We start from the raw sequence: 26,886 nt of genomic DNA, 5'->3' as shown, positions 1-26,886 counted from the left end.
TAATTAGAAACTATATTTTAAATTCAATATAGAAAAGTGCCAAAAAGAAAAACATAAAAAATAGATTAAATTTTTATTTTGTAATTTCTTATTCCTATGATTTGAAACTAGACATGTGACATTTTCTGCTATGTTGTGTTATAATTCATTTTCTGTGAGCAAAACAGAATTCAGCCTTCAGTCTTTTAACTGGGAAAGTTATTTAGTTTTATTTAGTTTCAGTATATAATGGACTCTATAAAGCTTCTTCAATATTAAACATAAATTTAAAAAATAAGCATCACAATTAACCATGTAACCATATAAAAGACAGATGAATGTTAACAGTAGAAACATTGAATGTGTACTCATTAAGATGTTAATTAACATTGCTCACTGGTGGAAATATAGGTGATTATTTTTTCTGCTTTTGCTTTTACATTAAAACTTTTTTTATAATTAATATACTTTTATAATGAGATGAAAATAAACATTCTTAAAGGAATTTTTAATGATGCTGGTGGCTAGAATGCCTTGTTTAGTGAGAATAAGTAATGATTCAATTTTGCTTCAAATTTGGATTTAAATAAGGATTGAATTAAATATATAACTTCATATCCTTACTCTCCTGGGTCATTTGCTGTTTCATTATTAATTAAACTCAATCTTTGTTGTTTCCCTTTCATTATTATTACTTTATCACAATTATGATTTTATATGCTTGGAGTGGAAAATTAGTTAAGCAGGTTTATGAAATGCTATGCAAAGCTGAAAGAGTAGTCAACTGAAACATCTGAAAGGCCTCCCCATTAGCTCATTCCTGAACTGAGGGTTAAAGTAGGCTATTCTGAGGATCCCTCCAGGCTGGCTTTGCAGGACACTGTGGTTGGAAAAAATGGGAAAAATGGAGGGTTAATGTAACACAGTAACTTATTTATGCAACTGGAAAAAAAATAACATAGGTCTTAGAGGTAGGAAAAGCTGATTTTCTTTGGATTTTATTTCTCTTCTAACATATCTGTTATATACAGGGGTGGACAAAAGTAGGCTTACAGTTGTTTGTGTGGAAAATACCATTATAAATAAATAAATAAATAATACAAGAATAAACTCTGTGTTTTGCATACTCATAATTGTAAACCTACTTTTGCCCACCTTGTACTTTTTTCTTTTTAAATTTGATCCAATGTATTAGTTAAAGCCCAGTCTGGGTAGTTCAGTTGACTGGAGTGTTGTCTGTACACCAAAAGGTTGTGGGTTTGATTCCTGGTCAGGACACATATCTAGGTTGTAGGTTTGATTCTGGTCGGGGCAGTTGGGGCAGGTATGGGAGGCAGCAAATCGATGTTTCTCCTTCTCTCTCTACCTTCCTCTCTCTCTCAAATCAATAAAAACATAGCCTTGGGAGCCCTGGCCAGTTTGGCTCAGCGGTTAGAGCATTGGCCTGTGGACCAGAGAGTCCCGGGTTTGGTTCCTGCTAAGGGCATGTACCTTGGTTGCAGTTTGTCCCAGTCCCGGGTGGGGTCATGTGTGTAGCAACCAGTTGATGTGTCTCTCTCACATCGATGCTTCTCTTTCTCTCTTCCCCCCTCTCTCCTTCCTGCTCTATCTGAAGATAAATGCAAACAGTCCTTAGGTGAGGACTAAAAAAACCAAAAAACAAACAAAAGAAACATAGCCTTGGGAGAGTATTAAAAAATAAAAATAATAAAGAATTTAAAAAAAATTTAAAAAGGTATAGTTAAATATTTCCTGGGGGAGGGGGGAGTAGAAGAGGGTAAAGGGGGGATAAATGGTGATAGGAGACTCGACTTAGGGTGGATAAACACCCAATAAACTGATGATATATTGTACAATTGTATACCTGAAACATATGTGATTTTATTGACCAGTGTCATTCCAATAAATCCAGTTAAAACTATAAGAAATAATAAAGAAAAAAATAAAAACACAATTCAAGGATAAGAGAAAACTATATAAATAATCTTATTTTAAAAAAGAATAGTTTATTGATTTTTTTAGAGAGAGGAAAGGAGAAGGAGAGAGAAAGAAACATCAATGTGAGAGCATAACAATGATTGGCTGCCTCCTACACACCCTACTGGGGCTGAGCCCACAACCCTGGGCATGTGCCCTGACCAGGAATTGAACCAGCAACCTTTGGGTGCACAGGATGACACCCAAAGCCACACTGGCCAGGGCTATAAATAATCTTTTAAAATCAACATTAATATCCCTGGAAACATGAGAAGATACTGCACAAATCAAGAAAATGAAATTACATATTTAAAAAGAAGAATTTTATAAACAAAAAGAATGATGGGGTAAAAGATACAGCGATGGGAGGAGATTTGACTTTGGGTGGTAAACTCACAATGCAATATACAGATGATGTATCATAGAATTGTACACTTGAAGCCTATATAATTTTATTAACCATTGTCACCCCAATACATTTAATTTAAAATTTTTAAAAATATATATATTTCCTTACAAGTCCCTAGGACATAGGCAAAGAACAAGGAGGGTATAAACACATATATTTTCTTGTGGGCTTTCAGCACCTGTCAAAACATGCCAGCTAGTCTCAGGCCTTGGACCAGATGGCAAAAGTTGGCATTTGTTATGGACCTAGGCAAAAGTTGGCAATTTGCCTAAAATACATGATCAAGGCTCCTTTCATTTTTATCAGCAGGTAGATCATAAGGCCAAACTCCAGTATATGACTTAGTTGCTAAGGAAGAATTGGACCTGCGCACTGGCCATTATTGAGAGGATTAAAAAGTCTAGGTGACCAACAGCTGAAATGCCCCTGGAAATGTCTCATTAGGGCCAGAAAGGAAGCCAATAACCCCTATAAATGTGGCTTTGGCTCAGGTGCTATCCTTTATGAAGGCAGAGTCCCCTCCTTTCCCCTACACTCTCTGTATTCATTCATGCTGGGGCTCTGAGCTTTCCTGTGGGAGGCCTGCCTTTCATTAAAGTTAACAGATGGCAGGGGTGGGCAGGAGTATCTGGCAAGAATTATAAGTTCCACTAAAAGTAATTTAAAAACAGTCCAAAAATTTCTTCAAATGAGTTCATGTCTACCTGAAGAGCTGATTTTAAAATTAGGAGTATGTAGGATCAATAAGCTTCTCAGCTGGGCTCAGTCCCCTAGTCAGATAGGAATTTACTGAGGACAAGAGAAATCTAATTCTTATTGAACAGATGATGACATTTGGACTGGGGCAGTTGTGTCCCACTAACAAAGCATGTAATATTCTTCACTGCTGGAGTGGCTAATCCTGTCTTCTCTTGAGTTAGCTGATGATTGCATTTTGCAGGAGTTAGCCATGAAAATCCTTTTAGTTCAAAAACAGCAGCTAGATCTATCGTTTTGTTCTCCCAGCATGCTTTATTATCCTTCTTCTTCTGGTTTCTATCTTTTGCCCTGCTTTCCCTTTGGGGAATTTCCCCCCTTAATTCAGGAGGCCTTAGGAGGTATACTCAATTACAAGATAAGTACATGATCCAGTCCTAGCCAGAGTATGCCATCTCCCTGGCCATAGTGATCAGTTTAGCAAAAGTCATGTGACCCAAGCAGGACCAATCAAAGCCTTCCCCGGGAATTTTCAGCTGGGCTACAATGGAAAACAGCTTAAAAAAAAACTATTTAGGGGAAGTGGGGTTGGGGGCCTGGTTGAAAGATGAAGGGATTAAGACATACAAATTAAGTTACAAAATAGTTGTGGGTTATAAAGTACCGCATAGGGAATATAGTCAATAATATTGTAAGAACTAAATATGGTGCCAGGTGGGCACCTGAAATATTGGGGGAAATCGCTGTAAATTATGTGATTGCCTAACCACTATACTGTATACCTGAAACTAATATAATGTGAATGTCAACTGTACTTGAAAAATAAAATTTGAAAAACTTTCTTTTTTAAAGTGCACTCAGACTGGCTGTGCGTTTTTATTTTTTCATATTTTTTAAATCCTCATATAAGGATATTTTTCCATTTATCTTCATATTGAGTGGGGGCAGGAGGGGAGAGAGAGAGAGAAAGAAAGAGAGAGAGAGAGAGACAGAGACAGACAGACATCGATGCAAAAGAGACACATCAACTGGTTGCCTCCCACATGATCCCGACCAGGGCGGGGGACTGAACTGCAACCGAGGTATGTGTCCTTAACTGGAATTGAACTTGTGACTCTGGCCCACGAACCAATGTTCTAACTGCTAAGCCAAACCAGCCAGGGCTAAAAAACTGTTTAAAATAAAAAATTGTAAACATCTGCAAAAGCAGTGAGAATAATATGTAAACCCCTCGTATCTAACACCCAGCTTCAACTTTGATCAACTCATGGACAATGTTGAAAAAGGATAAACTGTCTTTTTCCACTCGGGCTGTTGGACATAGAATAGTGCTTCTAGCAGACATGATATCTGTCAGTGTCTGCTGCCCCTATACTTTTTTTGCTTAAGCAAAATTTGAAGGATTTCTGTCATTTGCAAGGTGTGTTGTCTAATATAAAAATCTTAAAGAAACACTCAATAAATAATTTTTTAAATCTTGTGTTTACTTTTGAAGTATTTGGGAAATAGAAATTCATGGAAAATCTTTAAAACGAATAAAGGAGAAGGGGCGCTCTAGACATATTAAAACAAGAACACCAGCATTTTAACTTTACTTGGCCAAAGGATAGTTTCAGTCTCATTGAAATAGCAGCCATCTAAATAAGTATTTAAACTATATAACATAAATATTATTAAGAGATATAACAAAGGGTGAATATTTTCACCCTTAAAATAATAATCAAGCCTCCAAACCCATTCAGAGTCTCTGATTCTGAATTATCTTCAAAGCAATGAATAAATAGACACAATCACTCCTACATCAGCATTCTGGTATGCCATTCTTGAGTATGTAACGAACTATATTCCTAGCTGTTTCTTCACCATCCATTTTGAAAAGACAATACTTACATTTTTGCTTTGCTAGTTCTTGTCTTAGATCTTCATATACTTGTGAAAAGAGTTCCTCTTCAGATTTTGTACCATCTAGGTAAACTGAAAAGGGAAAAAGAGAGCAATTCAAATACTGACATTAATATAGGATGCTTACTTTGGCATCTGGTATCTCTTGAAAATACCAGTAGGTTTAACCAAAGAATCCAGGAGCATAAAGTAAAAATAAATTAATAGCCAATAAAAAGAGAAATAGATTATAGCCAGAAACAACAGGTAAAAAAATATTGGTTAATTACAGAGAAATGCACACTATCTGATGTGAACATTATTAAAAACAAACAAACAAACAAAAAACAAGAAAGAAAGATAAAAAAGAATTAAAAGGACTGAAGAGGTGCCTCTCTGAAAGAATCATGTAAGGGAGTTCTCCAACTTACTTATGCATCAAGATAACTGTGAAGCTTCTTAAACCATGTAAGGGTCTGGGCTCCCCCATATGTACCGAATCAGAATTCTGCAGGCCTGGAAGATTATGTATTTTTAATAAAACTGGCATAGTCAGTTTCAGAGAAAAATTAGTTATGTATGTTAAAGGAGGGAAAAGGCCTCCTAGTCAGAAAATTGCAGAGGTAGGGAGGTAGGAGAGAGTTTTGCCCATTAAGAAAAGGATCCCAGTTTGGAAAGCCTAGAATGTGGGGAGCAGAAACAGTGGAGAGGTGAGGTTTTAGAGCAAGGCTGTGGCTTTGTCCTTAGAGGCCTTGATGTCTGGCTGTGGGTTTCACTCGAGAGCTGGAGACTCTTTGAAGGTATTAAGCAAGGCAGGGACATAGTTAGGTTTACATTTTAGATGGAAAGGGAGAGAGGAGCAGGAAGAGGAGGACGCCTCTGCAACCAAGGTCCAAACTACAAGTATTGTGTCTAGAACCTCAGCAGCATCTTGGGGATGGGGAAAGGAGATGAACTTGACTGAAGAAGAGATTATAATGGCTGCCAGACCCTGGAGAGGCCCCTTGTCTGCACGGCTCAGACATAGCCACCCTGGAGGCCACAAAGCTTCTCAACATAGGCAACTCCCTTTATTCTGAAAAGTATACATCAGTTCTGCTTCCCCTGCCCCAACCAAGAACCTTCTTTTTCAGCCTCCTGTAGCCTCTCCATGTCGAATTCTGTATTCCAGAGGTCTGTTCTGAGCTTGTGCTCATAGATCCAGATGTTTATCCCCCAAATTGCCACTTTATGTCTCTCAGGCATCTCAACATTATGTGCAAAAGAGACTTGCATTCTTACCTTATAAACTTGCAACTCCTTCAGTTTTTTCTGTTTTCCAAAATAGTACCTGCCAGGTTCCCAGGTGTTGTTTTTGATATCTCAATGTCCTGCACCCTCCGTATCTACGCTATCACCCAGTTCTATTCAGCTATGTACAATATAGCACCCTCTACACCCACCTTCCACATAGCCAGAGGGATCTTACTAAAACAAGAATCTGGTATTTATCATGTCCTTGGTTCAAACCTCTCTGTAGAGGGCTTCCTACTTTTCTTGGGATAATGACCCAAGTCCTTAACTGGCCTATGGCCTTGCAGGGTTTGGATTTTTCCTATATTACAAGCAGCACTTCCTGTCCTTGGTTTTCTCTATGACAAATACACCAACCTTCTTTCGGGTGCTGATCATTCCTTCCCGCCCCCTGGTCTTTTCATGTACCACACCCATTGTTTGAAGTGATCGTCCATCCCAACAGTCTTCCCTTTGTTCAGTTAACCCTATCAGAGCATGGTTTACATGAGGCTGGACCACTGGAATGTAGGCAGAACCCCAGGAACTCGCTGACACGGTATTCAACACAGCTAGAAAGAACATGCTTGTGCAGCTACTGTGTTTAACCTCTGCTTCCCTAGTAGAATGTTTGCTCACAAGAGTAGGGACTGGATCTGCCTTATTTCCCTTGACATATATCACCAGGGTGGTACCTGTACACAGAAAGCATTCAATCAATATTTAATGAATAAATGACCATCTAGAAGTCAATAAGCTACTGACAAGAGCCAAGGAGAGAAGCAGAATCCAGAAGAGCCAGGTATGGAAGATGGGGAGGCCAGAGTGTCATGGCTTAAAATGTTCCTTTAAAATATAATACATGAGATTCCAAAATGGTGGCGGAGTGAACGGAGCTACACAGACCGTCTCCCAGAAACAAACTGGAATTACAACTATAACACAGACAAATCGACAGAAAAAAGCAACAGAAAAGCAGCTTGTGAGGACCATATAACCAGGGACACTGACTCGATCCTGGTACGCTTGCAAAGGCGCAAGACGAGGGCTGGGAGCCTACGGTCAGCAGCTCGGCAGCGGCCTTAGCTGGGAGCAGCGCCCTCGGGTTACACTTCCAGGCGGCTCCACAGTGCAGCCGGGACAGAGGCTGAAACAGCCACAGCCACTCACCTTGGGCTCCGGCAGAGGGAGGGCAGACTGGACTGGAACTGTGTGGGGACACTCGGCATTTGGAGGGCGCTCAGAGCTTTTGCTGAGTGGCAGCCACGCAGGACGGTGGCCATATTGCTCCTTCCCAGGGTTCTGGGGAGAGGCAGCAGCCCCTCCCTCGGAGATCCAACCCCACCCTGTGGGCCATTGAAATGCTAATTGAGGCTCATTAACAACCAGCATCTGCCCCACCTGCTGGAAATCCTCTTATGCTGAGCACCTGAGGGAGTTTTTCAATCAACTGACAACCCAAACCTCTTCAAGTAACCTCGACTGCTAGCCTCCAGGCAAAAAGCTAGAGGATAACAGTAACTTTCCTGGGCTAGCAACTTTAACCAGGGAAGTAAGACGTGACAGTGGTGTTTAACGTGGGTCCTCCCTCACTCATCTAAACCTAGGAGAGGGAGCCACAAACAGCAGAACACCAACACCCACAGGGAAAACTTGACAGGCTCCAAAGCCCACTGTGATAGCCAAAATGGTGAAACACAGAAACAGAAGCCAAATGAAAGAGCAAGAGACCTCCACCGAAGATGAGATCAATGTGGAGCAATTAGGCATGTTAACAGAGCTAGAATTCAGAGCCATGATCTTGAGGAAGCTCAACAGCATGAGTAAGCACGTAGAGACACTGAAAATCAGCCAATTGGAAATTAAAAACCATCAAGAAGAGATAAAAAATGACATATCCGAAATGAAAAACACATTGGAAGGTTTAAAAAGCAGAGTAGAGGAAGCTGAGGACCGGATCAGTGAATTAGAAGACAGGGTAGAAAAAGTCAACCAATTAGAAAACCAAAAGGAAAAAACAATTAAAAAACAGGAAGACAGTTTAAGAGAACTGTGGGGCAACTGGAAACGTAATAATATTCGCATCATAGGAGTCCCCGAAGAAGAAGAAAATGAGCAAGGGTTAGAGAATATCTTCAAAGAAATAGTGACAGAAAACTTTCCTAATTTGGTGAAGGAAGAAGGCATTCAAGTTCAAGAAGCACAGAGAGCCCCAAGTAAGAAGAACTCAAACAGGCCCACACCAAGACACATAGTAATCAAACTGCCAAAAATTAAAGACAAAGAGAGAATACTCAAAGCAGCAAGAGATAACCAACAGGTTACCTACAAAGGAAACCTCATAAGGCTCTCAGCTGACTTCTCAACAGAAACACTACAGACCAGAAGGGAATGGCATGAAGTAATCAAGGTCATGAAAAACAAGGATCTGAATCCAAGACTACTCTATCCAGCAAGGCTATCATCCAAAATAGAAGGTCAAAGAAAGAGCTTCCCAGACAAAAAAAGGCTAAGGGAATACATTAGCACCAAACCAGCACTGCAAGAAATGTTAAAAGGACTGCTGTAATTAGTAGAAGAAAAGGAAGAAAAATATTACCAAACTAAACAAAAATGGCAATAAACAAGTACATATCAATAATCACCTTAAATGTAAATCGATTGAATGCTCCCATAAAAAGACACAGAGTAGCTGATTGGATAAGAAAGCATGACTCATCTATATGTTGTTTACAAGAGACCCACCTCACAACAAAAGACTCACATAGGTTGAAAGTGAAGGGATGGCAAAAAATTTTCCAAGCAAACGGAAAGCAAAAAAAAGCTGGGGTAGCAATACTCATATCTGATAAAATAGATTTCAAAATGAAGGTCATAACTAGAAACAAAGAAGGCCACTACATAATATTGAAAGGCTCTATCCAACAGGAAGATGTAACCTTGATAAACATATATACACCCAATATAGGAGCCCAAAATATATTAAAAATCTTCTGGAGGACTACAAAGGAGAAATCGACAGCAATACAATCATAGCAGGGGATTTCAACACCCCATTGACACCACTGGATAGATCCTCTAGACAAAAAATTAGCAAGGAAACAGAGACTCTATATGAAGCACTAGACCAAATAGATTTAATAGATATCTACAGAGAATTACACCCCAAAACTACAGAATTCACATTCTTCTCAAGTGCACGTGGGACATTCTCAAAGATAGACCACATGATAGGACACAAACTAAATCTCTACAAGTTCAAGAAGATGAAATCATATCAAGCATCTTCTCAAATCACAATGGCATAAAACTAGAAATCAATTTCAACAAGAACATGCAAAGACATTTGAACACATGGAGGCTAAATAGCATGTTATTAAACAATGAATGGGTTACCGAGGAAATCAAGGAAATTAAAAACTTCCTAGAAACCAATGAAAATGAACACACAACAACACAAAATCTATGGGATGCAGCAAAAGCACTTCTGAGAGGGAAGTTCATAGCACTACAGGCCTACCTCAAGAAACAAGAAAAATTTCTAATTGACTGTCTAACTTCACAACTTAGAGAATTAGAAAGAAAACAAACAAACAAACAAAAAACCCCAGAGCAAGTAGAAGGAAGGAAATAGTAAAGATCAGAGCAGAAATAAATGACATAGAGACCAAAAAAACAAAAAAACAAAAAAACACCAATTCAAAGAATCAATGAAACAAAGAGGTGGTTTTTTTGAAAAGATAAACAAGATTGATGGACCCTTAGCTAGACTCACCAAGAAACAAAGAGAGAGAACCCAAATACACAAAATCAGAAATGAAAGAGAAGTAACAACCAACACCACAGAAATACAAAAGATCGTTAACAGCTACTATGAACAACTATATGGCAACAAATTCGACAATTAAGCAAAATGACAAATTTCTAGAAACACACAGTCTCCCAAAACTGGACCAGGAAGAGATAGAAAACTTGAACAGACCAATAACAACTAAGGAAATTGAAGAGGTAATCAAGACTCTCCCAGCAAACAAAAGCCTAGGCCCAGATGGTTTCATGGGGGAGTTTTACCGAACATTCAAAAAATAACTAACACTCATTCTCCTCAAACTATTTCAAAAAATTCAAGAAGAAGGAAGACTTCCAAACTTGTTTTATGAGGCCAGCATTATTCTAATTCCAGAACCAGAAAAAGACACTACAAAGAAAGAAAACCACAGGCCAATATCCCTGATGAACATAGACACCAAAATCCTGAACAAAATACTAGCAAATCAGATCCAGCAATACATCAATAAAATTATTCACCATGACCAAGTGGGATTCATTCCAGGGATGCAAGGCTGGTACAATATTCACAAATCAATAAACGTGATACACCACATAAACAAAATGAAGAATAAAACCACATGATCATATCAATAGACGCTGAAAAAGCATATGACAAAATCCAGCATCCATTTCTGATAAAAATGCTCAGCAATGTGGGAATAGAGGGATCATATCTCGACATAATAAAGGCCATATATGAAAGACCTACAGCCAACATCATACTCAATGGGCAGAAACTAAAAACATCTCTCTTAAGAACAGGAACAGAACAGGGATGTCCACTTTTGCCACTCTTATTTAACATAATACTAGAAGTCTTAGCCACAGCAATCAGACATGAAATAAAAATAAAAGGGATCCAAATTAGAAAGGAGGAAGTGAAACTGTCATTATTTGCAGATGACATAATATTATACATAGAAAACCCTAAAGACTCCATCAAAAATGTTCTAGACTTTGCCCTGGCCGGTTTGGCTCAGCGGTTGGAGCATTCGCCTGCGGTCAGGAGAGACCCGGGTTCGGTTCCCGCTAAGAGCATGTACCTCGGTTGCAGTTTGTCCCCGGCCCTGGTTGGTCGTGCAGGTGGCAGCCACTCGATGTGTCCCTTTCACGTCGATGTTTCCCTCTCTCTCTCTTCCTCTCTCTCCTTCCCACTCTGTACAAAAAATGGAAAAATGTCCTCGGGTGAGGATAAAAAAAAAAAAAAATGTTCTAGACTTAATAAATGCATTCGGCAAAGTAGCAGGATACAAAATTAACGTCAAGAGTTCGACGGCATTCTTATACACCAATGATGAACTCACAGAAAGAGAAACTGAAAAAACAATCCCATTTACCATCGTGGGAAAAAAATTAAGATACTTGGAAATAAACTTAACCAAAGAAGTAAAGGACCTATTTGCAGAAAACTACAGGACATTGAAAAAAGAAATAGAGGAAGATATAAAAAAGTGGAAGCACATACCTTTTTCATGGATTGGAAGAATTAACATCATTAATATGTCCATACTACCCAAAGCAATCTATAGATTCAATGCAATCCCCATCAAAATACTAATGACATATTTCACAGAACTAGAACAAATACTTCAAAAGTTCATATGGAACCAAAAAATTCCCCGAATAGCCACAGCAATTTTGAAAAAGAAGGACAAAGTAGGTAGGATCACAATACCAGATATTAGGTTATACTACAAAGCCACTGTAATCAAAAGAGCCTGGTACTGGCACAAGAACAGGCATATAGACCAGTGGAACAAAACAGAGAACCCATAAATGGACTCAAGGCAATATGCTCAATTAATATTTGACAAAGGTGGCAAGAGCATACAGTGGAGTATACACAGTCTCTTTAATAAATGGTTTGGGGAAGTATGGACAGCTACATGCAAAAAAAATGGAACCAGACCATCAACTTACACTATACACAAGAATAAACTCAAAATGGATAAAGGACTTAAATGTGACCCGTGAATCCATAAAAATTCTAGAAGAAAATGTAGACATCAAAATTTCGGACATCGTATGCAGCAGAATTTTCATTGATACATCACCTAAGGCAACAGAAACAAAGGAAATAATGAACACATGAGACTACAAACTAAAAAGCTTCTTCACAGCAAAAGAAGCAATCATCAAAATGGAAAGTCAACCCACTGCATGAGAGAACATCATTGCGAATGATACATCAGATAAGGGGTTAATTTCCAAAATACATAGAGTACTCATACAACTCAACAAAAGGAAGACAAAGAACCCAATTAAAAAATGGGCTGAGTAGCTGAATAGACACTTCTCTAAACAGGACATACAAATGGCCAAGAGACATATGAAGAAATGCTCAACATCACTAATCATCAGAGAGATGCAAATTAGAACAACAATGAGGTATCATCTCACACCTGTCAGAATGGCCACCATCAGCAAATCATCAAACAAGTGCTGGCGAGGGTGTGGAGAAAAGGGGACTTTAATACACTGCTGGTGGGAATGCAGACTGGTGCAGCCACTATGGAAAACACTACGGTGTTAGCTCAAAAAATTAAAAATTGAACTTTCATTTGACCCAGTGATCCCGCTTCTAGGAATATACCCTAAGAAGCCTGAAACACCAATCAGGAAGAATATATGTATCCCCATGTTCATAGTAGCACTATTTACAATAGCTAAGATCTAGAAATAGCCCAAGTGTCCATCAGTAGATGAATGGATAAAAAAGCAGTGGTACATATGCACAATGGAGTACTAAGCAGCTGTAAGAAAAAAAGATCCCTTATCCTTTGAGATGACATGGAGGGACCTGGAAAGTATAATCCTAAGTGAAACAAGCCAAGCAGAAAAGGACACATACCACATGATCTCACTTATATACGAATATAATGAACATAACAGTCTGAGTAATACGGTAGACCCAGAAACATGAAAGTAGGGTACAGACTGATAACCCTGAGAAGGGGGTGGTGGGGGTGGGAAGAGATAAACCACAGAACTAATATGCATGTATGCATAACCAATGGACATGGACATCAAAGCCTGGGATCGGGTGGGGGGGATGGGGAGGAGGGTGCCAAGAGGGTAAAAAAGGAGAAACATCTGTAACAAAAATAAAATTAAAAAAAATATATATAATACATGAGAGATATGCCTCCTGAAATCTTTTGTGTACTTTGAGGCATTGACATGTAAATGGCCTTCCGTGGAGAAAGGGCACTTACCAATTTCCCACGTGATGTCCTCCATTTCTTGTCTGTGCTTTAGATACATGGGCCACACGTGGCCATCAAAATACCCTGGGGGGTCTGGAGGCTTGTAGACCCTTGTGCTATCAAAACATGTAGGACATTTTATGTTGATAGAAACTCACAGTGATAAAGTAAAATCACAGTGGTCAGGATAATGAGAAAATCACCCAGAGATTGAATTTAAACAAGATTAGGATTACACATTTTAGACTCAATGCCAGTTACAAAGACAATAAAATGTATTTGGTTCACTCACCCCAAAATTATCTTATATTTCACTGACTATCATTCATATTATCTCCTCCCCACCCTAGTTTTTTAAAATAAAATAATTACAAGACAAATATCAATGTAAATAATGATAGGAAAAATGATAGGTTGGATTAATTGGAGTTCTTTGTGGCTGTAGCAGAGTACAGGCCAACTAATTTCAAGTAATAATCAATGACTTGTTGATTTCATTTAAAGATTCATTGTTTCATTTGAAGATTCGAGAGGAATGATCCAGATGGCTCCTACGAGAGCCTTTTCTTAGAAAAGTAATTTGTGTTAGTCCACGTGGATGATTATTTATGGAAAAAGGTTTTGCTCATTGTGTAAAAGAGCTGAGACTTCCCCTTGTTTGAAAAATGGCATATACACATTGCTCAATAACGTCACTTTCCTTTTTTGTGTGTAAATTTTGTCTTTTGAATCATCATCTACAAAGGCAATTTCAAAACTTACCTCCTCCTCCTCTTACATTCTTCATATGGAATGGTCAGAAAGTAGCTTCTATTCCACACAGGGTCGAGGGGCCTAAGATAACAGCATATTTAGTTAGTTCACAAGGTTTCCTCCCATTCATCCCGAGTCGGCATTTGAGTGAGGATGCTTACTTATAATTAAAGAGAAGAAAACCTTCGATGATTAATATGGGGACTTCCTCAGCACGTCCCCAGGCTGTTGACACCAGAGTGTGTCTCGGGCTTTCCATCCAGCAAGAAATGGTGGACATCATTTTTTCCATGTTAAGCGCTTCAAGCACTTCAAACAACATACAAAAATATGAAATCAGTACAAAGAACATTTTATGACACAGCTTTTTATGATAAGTATATCCTGGGCTCTAGAAATGTATAAAAGAACACTATTTACCCTTCAAAAAAACCTAATAACAAACCTTTTTTGGATACTTTTAAACTCTAATATTGATAAATTGGTATGCTTGAAACACTTTTCTTATGGAAAATTTGAAACATATACAAAAGTAGAGAGAAAAGTACAATGAACTCCTATGTCACCGTTAGCAGCTTTGACAATCATAAACTCATGGCTAATCTTGCTTTATTTAACTCTTACTACTGCCCTGACTACATACAAGTTTAACATTTTTAGATGACAAAATATCTATAAATTAGTTTGAAAGATACATGACACACTGAGGAAAATATCTGCAATGTATTTGGTAAAGAGCTAATATTTTTAATACAGAGCTCTTACAAATAAATAAGAGAAAAATCATTGAAAATTTTCACAAAGAGCACAAATATGTCATTTTCAAACTTTAACATGTGCATACTTCCTGAGCTTACAGTTATACCTCTATAAAAGTAACTATGAAAGTGATTGTGAAAATGTGGTACGTAGATCAGCAGCATCAGCATCACCTGGGAACTTGCTAGGAATGCAAATTCTGAGTCTCACTCCAGAGTCCTGAATTCAGTCATCTGGGCTTAGAGTTTTTTTAGTTAAATAAATTATGGACTAATTTATTTAATTGATATAGGGCTGCCCTGGCCGGTTTTGCTCAGCGTTTAGAGCACTGGCCTGCGGTACAGAGAGACCCGGGCTCGGTTACTGCAAACTACTTGGTTGCAGTTTGTCCCTGGCCCTGGTTGGGTCGTGCGGGTGGCAGCCACTTGATGTGTCCCTTTTATGTCGATGTTTCTCTCTCTCTCTCCCTCCCACTCTATCTGAACAAAATATCAAAAAAAAAAAAAAGTCCTTGAGTGAAGATAAAAAAAATAAAACAATATATAATAGATATAGGGCTATTAAGATTTTCTCTTTGTTCTGGTGTTAGTCTTGGTCAGTTATATTTTTCGGGGCAATTGTCAATTTCACTTACGTTTTCTAATGTATTTATATAAATTGTTTATAATACTCTTTTATCTTTTTAATGCCTGTAGGATCTGTAATGTTATTACCTTTTTTTTTGGGGTTTTAGTATTTAAATTTGTGCCTTTCCTATTTGTTTCTGGATCAGTGTTGTATAGCCTGTTTGAGGATCACTCAGATTCTTGCATATGTAGATTTATGTCTTATGCCAAATTTGAGATGTTTTACACCATTACTTTTTTTTCTTAATTAAAAAATATTGATTTGAGAGAGAGAGAGAGAAAGAGAGAGAGAGACATCAATGTGTTGTTCTACTCATTTATGCATTCATTGCTCACTTCTTCTATGTGCCTTGACCAAGGATTGAACCCACAACTTTGGTGTATGGGGGTGACACTCTAACCAACTGAGCAACCTGGCCAGGGCACTTCTTTAAATACTTTTTCAGCACCATACTCTTTCTCCTCTCCTTCAAGACTCCAATGATATATTGAATCTTTTGTTATTGTCTGCATTTCTGTTCATTTCTTTTCAGTCTATTTTTTCTGTTGTTCAGATTGAGTAATTTCTACTGTTCTGTGTTGCAGTTCACTGATTATTTCCTCTATCGTTTATTCTGTTGAGATCCTCCAGAGAGTTTTAAAAGTTCAGTTATTGTTTGTTTTCAGTTCTAAAATTTCAATTTGGTTCTGTTTTACATCTTGCATTTCTTTACTGAAGCTTTCTGATTTTTCAGTTGACTCAAGAATGTTCACAATTGCTTGCTGAAGCCATTTATTTATTTATTTATATTTATTTATTTATTTATTTATTTATTTATTTATTTATTTATTTATAATCCTCACCCGAAGATATGCCCTTGGCTGGATTTGAACCCAAGACTGGTCTGAGGGCCGATGCTCTACCGCTGAGCCAAATTGGCCAGGGCACAATTGCTTGCTGAAGCCTTTTAATAAACACTGCTTTAAAACACTTTGTCACATAATTCCAACATCTGTGTCAACATGGAGTTGGTGTCTGTTGATTGTCTTTTCTCACTCAAGTTGAGAGTTGCCTGATTCTCCATATCACAAGTGATACTCAGTCTTGTCCTGGAAATTTGGGGCATTATGTTGCGAGGCTCTTAAGCCTATTTAATCTTCTTTTGTGCAGGTAGTCACCTGTTTAGGTATAGGGTGCCAAGGTTGGGCGATGTTTAGCTCCCTGCTAGGGGTGGGCTGCCATGGTGGGGAGTAAGGGAAAAGCAAAGTGCTGGTAGTAGCTGACACTATCCATGGGAGGAAAGTGTGGACTACCAACTACCACCACCTCACACTGCCTCATCTGCTCCTCCGCGGCTAGGTGAGGGTGGAAGTTCAGTCACTGTTTGGTTCCACTGATATGATACCTATGGATGACATGGGAGGCCAACTTACCCCGCCTTAGTAGTGTTGGTGGATTCAGAAGTCTTGTTCCCCGCTTGGCTCTGCCAACACCATGAGGGGAAAATGTTTTTTCCTTTTTTGTTTGGCTTGAGTAGGGTGGATATTATCAAACTGATTTTCTATTCTGCTAGGCCACCCTTTTTCTGGTCCTTTGACTAGGGAACAGGTTTCCTGGTTTATTTTTATTTTATTTTTTATCTGTGTCTATTGATGTTTCCATGTTGCACACTTCTCCAGCATTCCTTCCTGAATGAGTAAGAGGCAAAAAGAAAACTCTGGTAACTCACAGCCATGTCATTCCTCAAGTCTGGAAGTCCCTAGTCAGTCTGGTCTCTTCTTTTTATCTTTCAATCTTTCAGAGTCTTGCCTTTGTTGTATTCCATCCAGGGTTTTTAGTTGTAAGAGAGAGGAATAGTTAGGAATGGGGCCAATCCATTTGGGCTGGAACCAGAAATATCATTAGTTTTAATATATTTTCATTATTACTCAGTTTAAAATATTTTCTAATTTTCATTGTGATTTATGCTTTAACCCATGGGATACAAAAGTGTTTTGATTCAGATACAATGGGATGATGTCTGGGATTTGCTTCAAAATAATGTAGGAGAAAGTGAGTGAGGCTATAGATCAAATATAATTGGTCATGAGTTCATCATTTTTAAAGGTAGATGTTCAACTAATGAGAATTCATTATACTTTCCTGCTACTTTTGTATATGTTTAAGAAAAAGTTTTTACAGAGACACAGATACATAGAACAGCCTGACAGCTGTGAAGGGGATGTGGTGGGGGAGGGGGGAACTGGATGAAAGAAGGCGAAGGGATTAGCCAGAACATATCTGTATAACCCATAGACACCGACAACAGTGTGGTGATGGCCAGAGGGAAGGGGTGGGTGGGGGCTGGGTGGAGGTGGGCAAAAAGGGGAAAATGGGGACATCTGTAATAGTGCCAACAATGAAAATAAAGTTGAAAAAAAAGTTTTTAAAAATCAGAAAAATAAAAGGTACTGATTATTTTCCAAACACTTGGGACTTTACTACTTCCTCTTTAGTCATTGATTTCTAATTCAGTTCTCTGTGATTGAGGGATGTCTCTGTATTACCTGAACTCACTGAAATGTACTAGCCCTTGCATATGCGTCCATTTTGGTTAATGTTCCATGTGTCTTTGAGAAAGAAATGAGTATTCTGCTGTTGCTGGATGAATATTCTATATGTGTTAATTTAGTCAAGTTTGTTCATTGCACTGTTCAAATCTGTTATGCTTTATAATTTTTGCCTGTTAAGTTCATTAGTTTTTGAGGAAGTTGTATTAATTTTTCCCACAATAATTATAGATATGTCTATTTCTACTCTTAGTTTTGGCAGTTTTTACTTAATGTATTTTGAAGCTATGTTATTAGGAACATGCAGATTTTAGATTGTTTATCTTTCTGTTGAATTGATCCACTTATCTCTCTTTATCTTCAGTAATACTCTTTGCCTTAAAGTTTACTTTGTCTGATAGTAATATAGTTTTCTTTCAGTAGGTATTTGCATGATATACTATTTTTTTCTAGTCTTTTACTGACTACTTCTCTATGTATTAATATTTAAATATGTCTTTTATAAGGAGTTGGTAGTTGGCTTTCTAAAAGAATCCAGTCTGATAATATTTGGAGTATTTCAGTTCATTTAACTTAATATAGCTAATGATGTATTTGTTTTAAATTTACCAGCTTACTATCATTTTCTACCTTTATACCATCCTTTGATTTTTTTTAAATCTCTGTTTTTTATGTATTTTAACGTACTTTGTATTTATCAACTATATTTTAATGATTCCATCTATTTACAATTCCATCTATTGATAGCTACATATTTAAAAATTTAAGAGTAAAGATTTCAACATTATCATGACTTACCTTAAATTTGTACATTTACCTAAAAAGTTCAGATTTTTCCTCAAGATAGATTCCTGGAAGTGGCCACTTGAACACATGGGATGAATATTTTAAGGTCTTTGGGACATATGCTTAATCTCCTCTCCAGAGAGTTTGTACCAATTTATGATACTCCCATCTGTGACAGTTTTTGTTTTATTAAAGCCAGTGCCATCATTCAATAATTATCATTGCTTTAAAAATCTGTTTACTAAGTAAGTTGGGAGAAAAGTAAGCTATAATCCTTTGACTACCTTTAAGGTTGACTTTTTATTGCACATTATCAAATAACCTTTTGCTTTAGTGAATAGCTTATTCACATCCTTGGACATTTTTTCTATTGGGATATTAGTGTTTGTTTTTCTTATTAGTTCGTAAGGACTCATTTAAATTAAGAATAATTCTTTGTCAATTGTTGAAAACAGTTTTTCCTTGTTTAATACTTTGTAATAATCTTCTTACTAAACTTTAGAGGAATAGAAAAGAAGAAAAAATATCCTGGCTGCAGCTTAAGACACAAGAACAGACAGCAAGTCAGAGACTTTGCCTTTCTTAAAACTATCATGTGTCTATAAGAAATGACTACACAACATTTTACCTCCAAAGCTATCAAAGTGAAAAATAAAGAACATATTTTATGGCTTCTGAAGAAGCCATAAGCTTCTTGCTAGTTGGCATAAGCTCTCAATATTATCTTTGTTAATTATAAAAGCTGACAATATCATTAAATATAGCTTATTTGCATGCTATTCTTTATAGGAAAATAAACGTTTTCTGATGGCCTTTAATCCTTTTGCTTCAAAGCAGTGTTAGATTGGGTAGAGGAGTGAGGTGAATCCATCTGAAAAAATATTCACTATCCTTTTTGAACAATGAAAAGAAAAAACCAGAAGCATAGTATCATCTTGGTCACTGGGCAAGAAAGCTCAGAAGATAAGTGCTTTGAGATTCCTCCAGGTAAGACTGCGGGTAGTAAGGGAAGTATAGTTAGTTATGCATTTCCCAAGCAGGGATGGCTAGAGTAGTGGTGAACCCACCTTGCCCCAACTTCAGAATGAAACTTTGCATCATTCCAAAGTTTTCTGTTTTAAATATAAAACTGGGGAAAAGATTTCATTTTTAAAAATAGGTGAACACAAATCCAAAACCTTTACAAAAGCAGGTTTAAAGTACAGTAATATATTTAAACACACTTTGAGGATGTCTTCATAGATAGCAAAGTATCTGGGCTTGAAAAAGAAAAGGAACATTTTACAAGCTCGTCTACTTACCATCATACTGCAGAAATCCATTTTTATCTGTCTCTATCTCAGACTCTGGCTGAAAAAAGAATAAAGTACCCATAAAACTGTGCAGCGCAGAAATAATACAATTATAGAATGAAGAGGCGATAAATTATTAAATGCATTGGATGAGGAGGATAAATAAAAGCAAAGAACAGCAGCAAATAATGGTGCCATCTAGTGGATATGTAACACTACTGCACTGACTCTATCTTCACTACAAAAGTTGTATCTCTCCGCAAAGGCTTTTTGGATGTAATTCAATGAACTTTGCTACTAGAACTTTTGTGTTAAATAAATTATCTGAGAAGTTTTAAAGATACCTTGAAGAAATCATCCTGAGATATGACACTGCAGTTTGGGAGATGTTTCTGCAAATTTTTAGCCAGTGTTGTCTTCCCACCATTTGTCACACTGAACCAAAAAAGAAAAAAAAAAATTTTTTTTAAATTATAAATAGTAAGTAGAAAGATGCATTAAAAAACATAAAACATTTAAAATTAAGTTTGAGAAAGAATATTTAAAACCATAGGCATGAGTAGACCTGATGTAATACATTTTAAGAAATAAGCTGGACGGATTGAGAAAAAAGGTAACTAAATACTGGGCAAGAGAATTGGGTAATACCAAGACTTAGACTTAAAAATACAGCTATTGTGTTGGAAACAAACACATATTTTGTCTATGGTGAAACATTCACAGGGTTCATATGCAACACAAAGTATGAGTAGTACGTTTTAATGCAAGCACATAAAGCTACATGTTATGGTCAATGCACAGTGGAGAAAAATGGAGGAGTGTCTTATTACAAGCCCACTTATCATGAATTCACATCTCCCTCTATGACATCCCCTTTTCCCCTAATGTCTATACTTTGGGGCTAGGTGGGAGGTCCATTTAGCTGATCACACCAGCCAGGTGAGGTGGTTCCATAGTCCTTATGTCCAAAGCTGGGCATAATAGACAAGAAATGACAGAAATGATAGATTTTCTCCAGTGTCACACTGGCACATTGGCGGAGCAGCCATGTGGAGACTGAAACCATCCTGAAGCAAAGTAGCATCTAACCAGGCCTTGCCTCTGGTATCAGTTCCAGAAAATAAATGATAAAGTAGGCAAACTTTGCTTACTGACTCTCCTGTTTTTCTGTTTATAGGGAAACTCTTCCATCTCCCATTGGCATTTATGTCCCAGTGCCCCCTGTTTTACATTGGAGAGTGGCCTGCTTTCTCCAGGACCCAGGAATCCTCACTGCTTCTCCTCCCCCCATCACGTCCACATGAAAACACACCCTTTGGACATCCTGAATGTCTTGATCAGCTGTTTGTAGCAAAATTACTCACCCACCAATTCCAATGACAAATGTTTTCATAATTAGTTTTGAAAATGTCTTCCTAAAATTTCCTAAAAAAAAAAAAAAATCAAATGCTTATTATTTCAATGTCTGAAGAGGTAAAAGAAAGAGTCCTAAACTAGGAGGGCCAGCAGAGGGGGTACAATGGTTATCCTACCCCTGGATTACCCACATTCACATTGTACAGGCACAGCTCATAGTTACTGTGCTTTCAGTTCCAGACCACTCTGTCATAAAGGGAGTCATAATCTTTTTGCTGGCACAGGGTCTTGCCTTCAGTTTGTAAAAAACACATCTGTAAAGCACAGTAAAACGAGGCATGCTTGTACTGGCTTCTCTCTGCCACACTCCCCTGCTAAGTGCCAACAGATGGTGCATGTGTAGCACCTGTTATGCCCAAGAGAACTGAAAGGGCCCCCGTGACAAAGCTCATACCCTTGAAGGTCTGTGTTCAAGGCTGCGGAAGAGTTGCTAAACCGCAGAGCACACTACAGAGTTTCACACTCTATCCCTTAGCCAGATTGCCTTTTACCTGCATGATTCAGTCACTTGGAGATGATGACCTACCATTCCCATGGAGGGAACTGAAGAACAGACATCTCTCCTCACCCCCTCCCCTTTGAGGGCATTCTTTTCTCACCCAAAAGCCTAGGTCTAAGGCCAGGGTAGACAATTTTTTTTCAGAAAAGGGTCAGGTAGTAAATATTAGAGGCTTATAGGTCAAGAGGCAAAATCCAGGTTATTATGTAGGTATTTATGCAAGAGAAGACAACACATTTCCATACTTTTTTTGATGACAGTCAAAACATAATAATAACTGAGTACAACTAACTGACTTTTGGTAATACATGTCTACTAATGGGAAGAACGGAATTCCTTATTTTTATATGGATAACACTTCCCTTATTGGATTTGAAAGTTTGTGCTCCCTATCAGAAAATTGATGCAAATGTTGAAACAGAGGGCCAGGTTTTAGCCACAGGTCTAGGGCTTGGAGGGCGGTTTCATGCATGGTTATCTAAGGTTCACCACAGCAGCCCCTTCCAATGGGAAATTTTCACCTTTTTCAGTGAAAAGGTAAAGGTCACTGGAGGGAACCTTAGAAAAACTGTTCTTTATTCCTGACTGCTTCGGCTGGGTGATCAGGGGCCTATGTTGCATTGCTCAGGGTGAGTGGCCCCTGAGCTGGAGGCTCCCAGCAGCCCTTTCCATCCCTGTCTCTGACATGGGTCCAGCCTTCCCCTGGGGAGAGGTGGTGAGGTGAAGAGCCTGGTGGAGAGAGAGCTGTTGTTCCTTGGTATCTATTCAATTTATCCTGAATATTCCAAATTGAGAGTAATTGCTTAAGGTTTGGTTCCACTTTCATTAACAAGCTTATGTGAGAATAGAATTCAATAATGACTGTGTTAAAAATACAATAACAGAACAAGTTGAACGTCTGAGTTTCACTAGGATTTGCACTGTTGAATATATAATCCACCCAAGTTGACAAAGCATATCAAGGGAACAATTGTTACAATGAATACTATAAATTTTTATGCTATAATTGTCAACTTAAGAAACATCCGAACTATGAGTTTATTTGAGCTGAACATGACAATTGCTGGGAAGCAGAATCTCAATGGACTGAGAAAATGCTCTGGAGAATGCAAGTTTTGCAGCTTGTTTTATACATTAGAAGCAAAGGAGGGGACAGAATGGGGGTTACATGACATTCATTGGTGATGGATTAGGGAGGCAGGAGAAAGCAAATTGGGAAATCTCAGATTGGATAAAGAGCAAAACAGAGACTTCTTTTACATTGGTGAGTACAGGACAGTTAACAAGTAACATTTATAGAATATAGATATGGTATTTGGGGAACAATGTAATAATGAGGGGTTCTGTGGCCTCCTGTCCTGGTGTGAGGTTATAGTCTGAGGGGTCTGGAAAAATGAGGTTACTCAGACATTCCAAGGGTTTATCTTGGATGCAAAAAGACAACAAACAGGCTTACTTAAGGTAAAAACTGAGCCTTTGCCAATGCTACAGGCCCAGGATGTGACCACCTGCCATGACTAGCTTTTAGTCAGGAATATTTTTGTTCTGGCCATCCCATGTGGTTACTTTTAGTCTCGGAGTTTGTAAGGACACCAGACAGGCCTTCCCTGAGCTTGTCAGGTTTAGTTTGCGGCCCCTTTTTTGTCCACGTAATTTTTCTGCTTTTGAATTGTTTTACCCTATTCTTATTTTTACTATGTCGGTGCAAGGGTGGCAACTATTCTTTTTTGGGAAGACAAAGGCTAAGCTTTATCCTGAGATGATACCTTTCTTACTTTTTGGGTGATAAATGTCCTTTCTCTTATGAAATTGTGTTTGTAGTAAATAGTAGTAGATTGATGTCCTCACTTGGCAAAAAAAAAAAAGAAAAAAATCATAAAACTTTGTCATTCGTTGCCCCCACCTCACTTATTTTTGTATAGTTCACCAGAACATTAAACTCTCAAACCCAAAGAAGTACAGACTTAGAGAGTCTACCCATTCATTTTGCAGAAGGTGAAACTGGCCCAGAAAATGGAGTCACTTGCCCAAGGTCACACAGCTAGCTAGTAAGCTTTGGAAAAGCGAGAACAAAACTAGACCTCTTTTCAAGCTGCTAAAAAGTACTTTATTACAAGAACAAAGAAAAAATAGTACATATGTGCTGGCTTGTGAAGTTCTCATGTATAATTAATGTCCTTTTTATTGATGTATTATTGATGGGTGTTTATTTACTGCACACACTGAATGGCAAGAACCACTGGTACCCTGTGCTTCTTTCTACATCTGTGCAAATGCATGAGGATATTATATTAATTACGTAGCATGTAAATAACAAGTGAGTGTGATTGTGGCCCTGGAAATAGGCTTGAGGGGATTATTTGGGTGGAAACTCTAGCAATTCAAAAACTAGGAATGAGGGAGAGTCAATAACCTACTATTATAAAATCTCTTGGGCTCAGGAGGGAACTCACCGAGTCAAATGCAAGTTTTTACCAAAAGAGAACCCAACCCTCAGTTCTTTATTAGTTTGCAGTCAGCCTGTCCAAGGCAGTGTTTGGGTAAATGTTGGGTACAGTCCATTAGCAATGAACAGATGTCAATGTGGCAGGAAGGGTGGGGAATTGGAAGAAGCAGAAGCAAGACCTGTGGCTGGGATGAGTAGCTGGGGTGGTACTGGGCATAGCAATCCCAGAAGCCATTTATTTCAGAAACAGTTGGATGCACATGGTAGCTTCAGGTAAATTCTCAGTTCAGGCCTGGCACTGCCCACCTCAGCACCACATTCTGTCATTTCACTGCCTGTGGCCCACTTTAAGAACTATTTTAAAATCACATTAAAAAAAAAAATCCTCACCCAAGTATATTCTTCCATTTATCTTCAGAAAGAGTGGGAGGGAGAGAGAGAGAGCAAAACATTGACTGGAGAGAGACACATAAAATGGTTGCCTCTTGCACAACCCTGACCAGGGCCGACCAGGACTGGGGACCAATTGAAACTGAGATATGTGCCCTTGACTGAATCGAACCCAAGACTCTTTGGTCGGCGGGCAGATGCTCTAACTGCTTAGCCAAACCGTCCAAGGCTAAAATCACATTTAAAAAGCTTTCAATCAAGAGTTGCCAGTCTCTAAATACAGGGGTGGGCAAAAGTAGATTTACAGTTGTTAGTATGGAAACTAATGCAATGATTAGTAAATAATAAAACAAGAATGAACTGTTTTAGGTACTCATTACTGTAAACCTACTTTCGCCAACCCCTGTATATGCAGCAGCAGACTCCATGAAGCAAACACAAATTTGATCAACTACACACTGTTAATCACTGAATGTCTCCAGAGAGACAACCATTTAGACTTTCCAGCCTCATCAATCCAGGGCATCCAATTACTAGGACTATAACCCACCTCCAATCTCATGGGATATTTATGCACTTTCCTCTCCCAGTAAGTGCAAAGCTTTCCTTAGCAGCACAGAGCACTTGCATAGGGGTACGAAAACTAATTATGATATCCAAGAGCAAACCAGAAATAAGTAATTTTAATAATTTCTAATACCCTTTTTTACCCTAAGTAAAATATGCTATTGAGTACTTTTTTTAAATAGCTGGTGTTTGTTATATCTCATTTATTTCACTACTAAACGTGGTACATTTTGAATTCTAAACTGCAAAATGGTCAGAGGTGGCATGTGCAGAATCAGCAGGTTATAAGAAAATAGCAACTCCCTAACACAAAGAATTTGAAAGATGGAATGACAATATGCTAAGGAAGTGTTCTGCTTTTCCACGCACTGAAAGAGCAGTTAGACATTTTTAAAAGAGTGAAACGTTTTCAGGACTTCTCATTCATTTACTTTATTCAATAGATATTTTGGTTATCTTCTTCCACGTGGCAGGGAAGTCTTTTCCTACTATTGTTTAAACTTTGCTCCCTTTTGGTAAACAGAACTGTCCCAAGGCTCAGGTTTCTGAATATGCAAACCATCCCCCTTTCCCTTGGAATCACTATCTCTTTCACTAATCCCTAGTATTAATTGCGAAGCTTCATTTTATGGAGACTCTTCTGTAGAAAGTCCTTTTATTATTTTCCTTTTCACTTTTTCTTTCCCCAAACACACAATTGGTTTATAATACTGACTGCTATTTCGAAGTTATGAACGCTGCATTTCTTGTGTGCTCCAGTCCTTGCCTCCCACTGGCGACTCAATTTGCTAGGTTACCGGTGGGTAAACTTTTGTCAAGTGCCTGACAGCAAACGTTTCCGACTTTGCGGGCAGCTGTTGTGAAGTGAAAGCGGCCACAGCCAACACGTAAGCAAATGACCGTGGCTGTGTTCCAATAAAACTTTATGGACACGAAAATGTCAATTTTATATCACTTTCACGTGTCACAAAACATTCTTTTGATTTCTTTTCAGCCATATAAAAATGTGAGGAATCATTCTTGGTTAGCAGGCCATACACGAGGCAGGCGGGCCGTAGTTGGTCGACCCCAATGCTATGGGAATAAAAAAAACCTCCTCCCGTGGTGATCCAGATCTGGTCCCGGCCCGGTGACTTCCCCACAACCTGGACGATCTCTGGGAGGCCGGCTCCCATTTTAAGGATTACTCTGGGCGTTGAAGCACTAAACCATTCCGAGTACACTTGGCAGGCCACGTCTCAGCTCGTTTAGGGTGGTAAGAGTCCCAATGGGGCTTGTAAGACGCAACTAGGTGGGGGCTCCAGCGCAGGAACACTCTGGAAAGGCTTCTAGGCCCCACTCGGCGAGCGGCGCGGCGGGGTCTGGCAGGTACTCACCCGGAGCCCGTTCTAGTCCTCCCAAGCAAAGCGGCAGAGGCGATGGCCCAGCGCGCGCTTGTCACTAACCCGCCGCAGCCCCAAAGCTCTTTAACCGAGAGGCCACAGCCCGGTCCCTTGCGCCCTAACCAGGTCAGATGCGGCCCAGGTAGAGGTCACCAACCGAGGGATCGGTCCCACCCCTGCAGGAGGCGGT

General features: G+C 38.6%; 1 protein-coding gene across 2 annotated transcripts; it reads right to left on the bottom strand.

The window, feature by feature from the left end:
* Positions 1-509: 509 nt before the first annotated feature.
* On the bottom strand, positions 510-26,878 carry NMRK1 (nicotinamide riboside kinase 1). 2 transcript variants are annotated; one of them, XM_036261481.1, is made up of 9 exons: positions 26,691-26,878; positions 21,361-21,421; positions 20,341-20,431; positions 20,006-20,054; positions 14,166-14,313; positions 14,014-14,085; positions 13,261-13,367; positions 4,952-5,035; positions 510-859 (listed from the first exon to the last, which is right to left on the bottom strand). In XM_036261481.1, the coding sequence occupies exons 2-9, from the start codon at positions 21,387-21,389 to the stop codon at positions 822-824; spliced, it is 618 nt and encodes a 205-aa protein (XP_036117374.1). In that variant the 5' UTR covers positions 21,390-21,421; positions 26,691-26,878; the 3' UTR covers positions 510-821. The 2 variants fall into 2 exon arrangements, with proteins under 2 accessions (XP_036117374.1, XP_036117375.1); XM_036261482.1 differs by lacking the exon at positions 26,691-26,878 and adding an exon at positions 23,687-23,751.
* Positions 26,879-26,886: the final 8 nt, after the last annotated feature.

This window comes from Molossus molossus, unplaced genomic scaffold (genome assembly GCF_014108415.1).
Source record: "Molossus molossus isolate mMolMol1 unplaced genomic scaffold, mMolMol1.p scaffold_m16_p_14, whole genome shotgun sequence".
Lineage (NCBI taxonomy): Eukaryota > Metazoa > Chordata > Mammalia > Chiroptera > Molossidae > Molossus > Molossus molossus.
Note: the sequence above shows the minus strand (reverse complement) of the source record. Positions and strands in the feature narration are given on the sequence as shown.

What these genes read in the sequence shown, in the direction of transcription:
- NMRK1 (XM_036261481.1), bottom strand. Translation starts at nt 21,389, where the DNA reads ATGAAAACATTTGTCATTGGAATTGGTGG. An exon ending in CTCAGGATGATTTCTTCAAG is followed by an intron (nt 20,055 to 20,340) that starts GTATCTTTAAAA and finishes TTCTTTTTTCAG; the next exon opens with CCAGAGTCTGAGATAGAGAC. An exon ending in GAATGTAAGAGGAGGAGGAG is followed by an intron (nt 13,368 to 14,013) that starts GTAAGTTTTGAA and finishes ATGTTTTGATAG; the next exon opens with CACAAGGGTCTACAAGCCTC.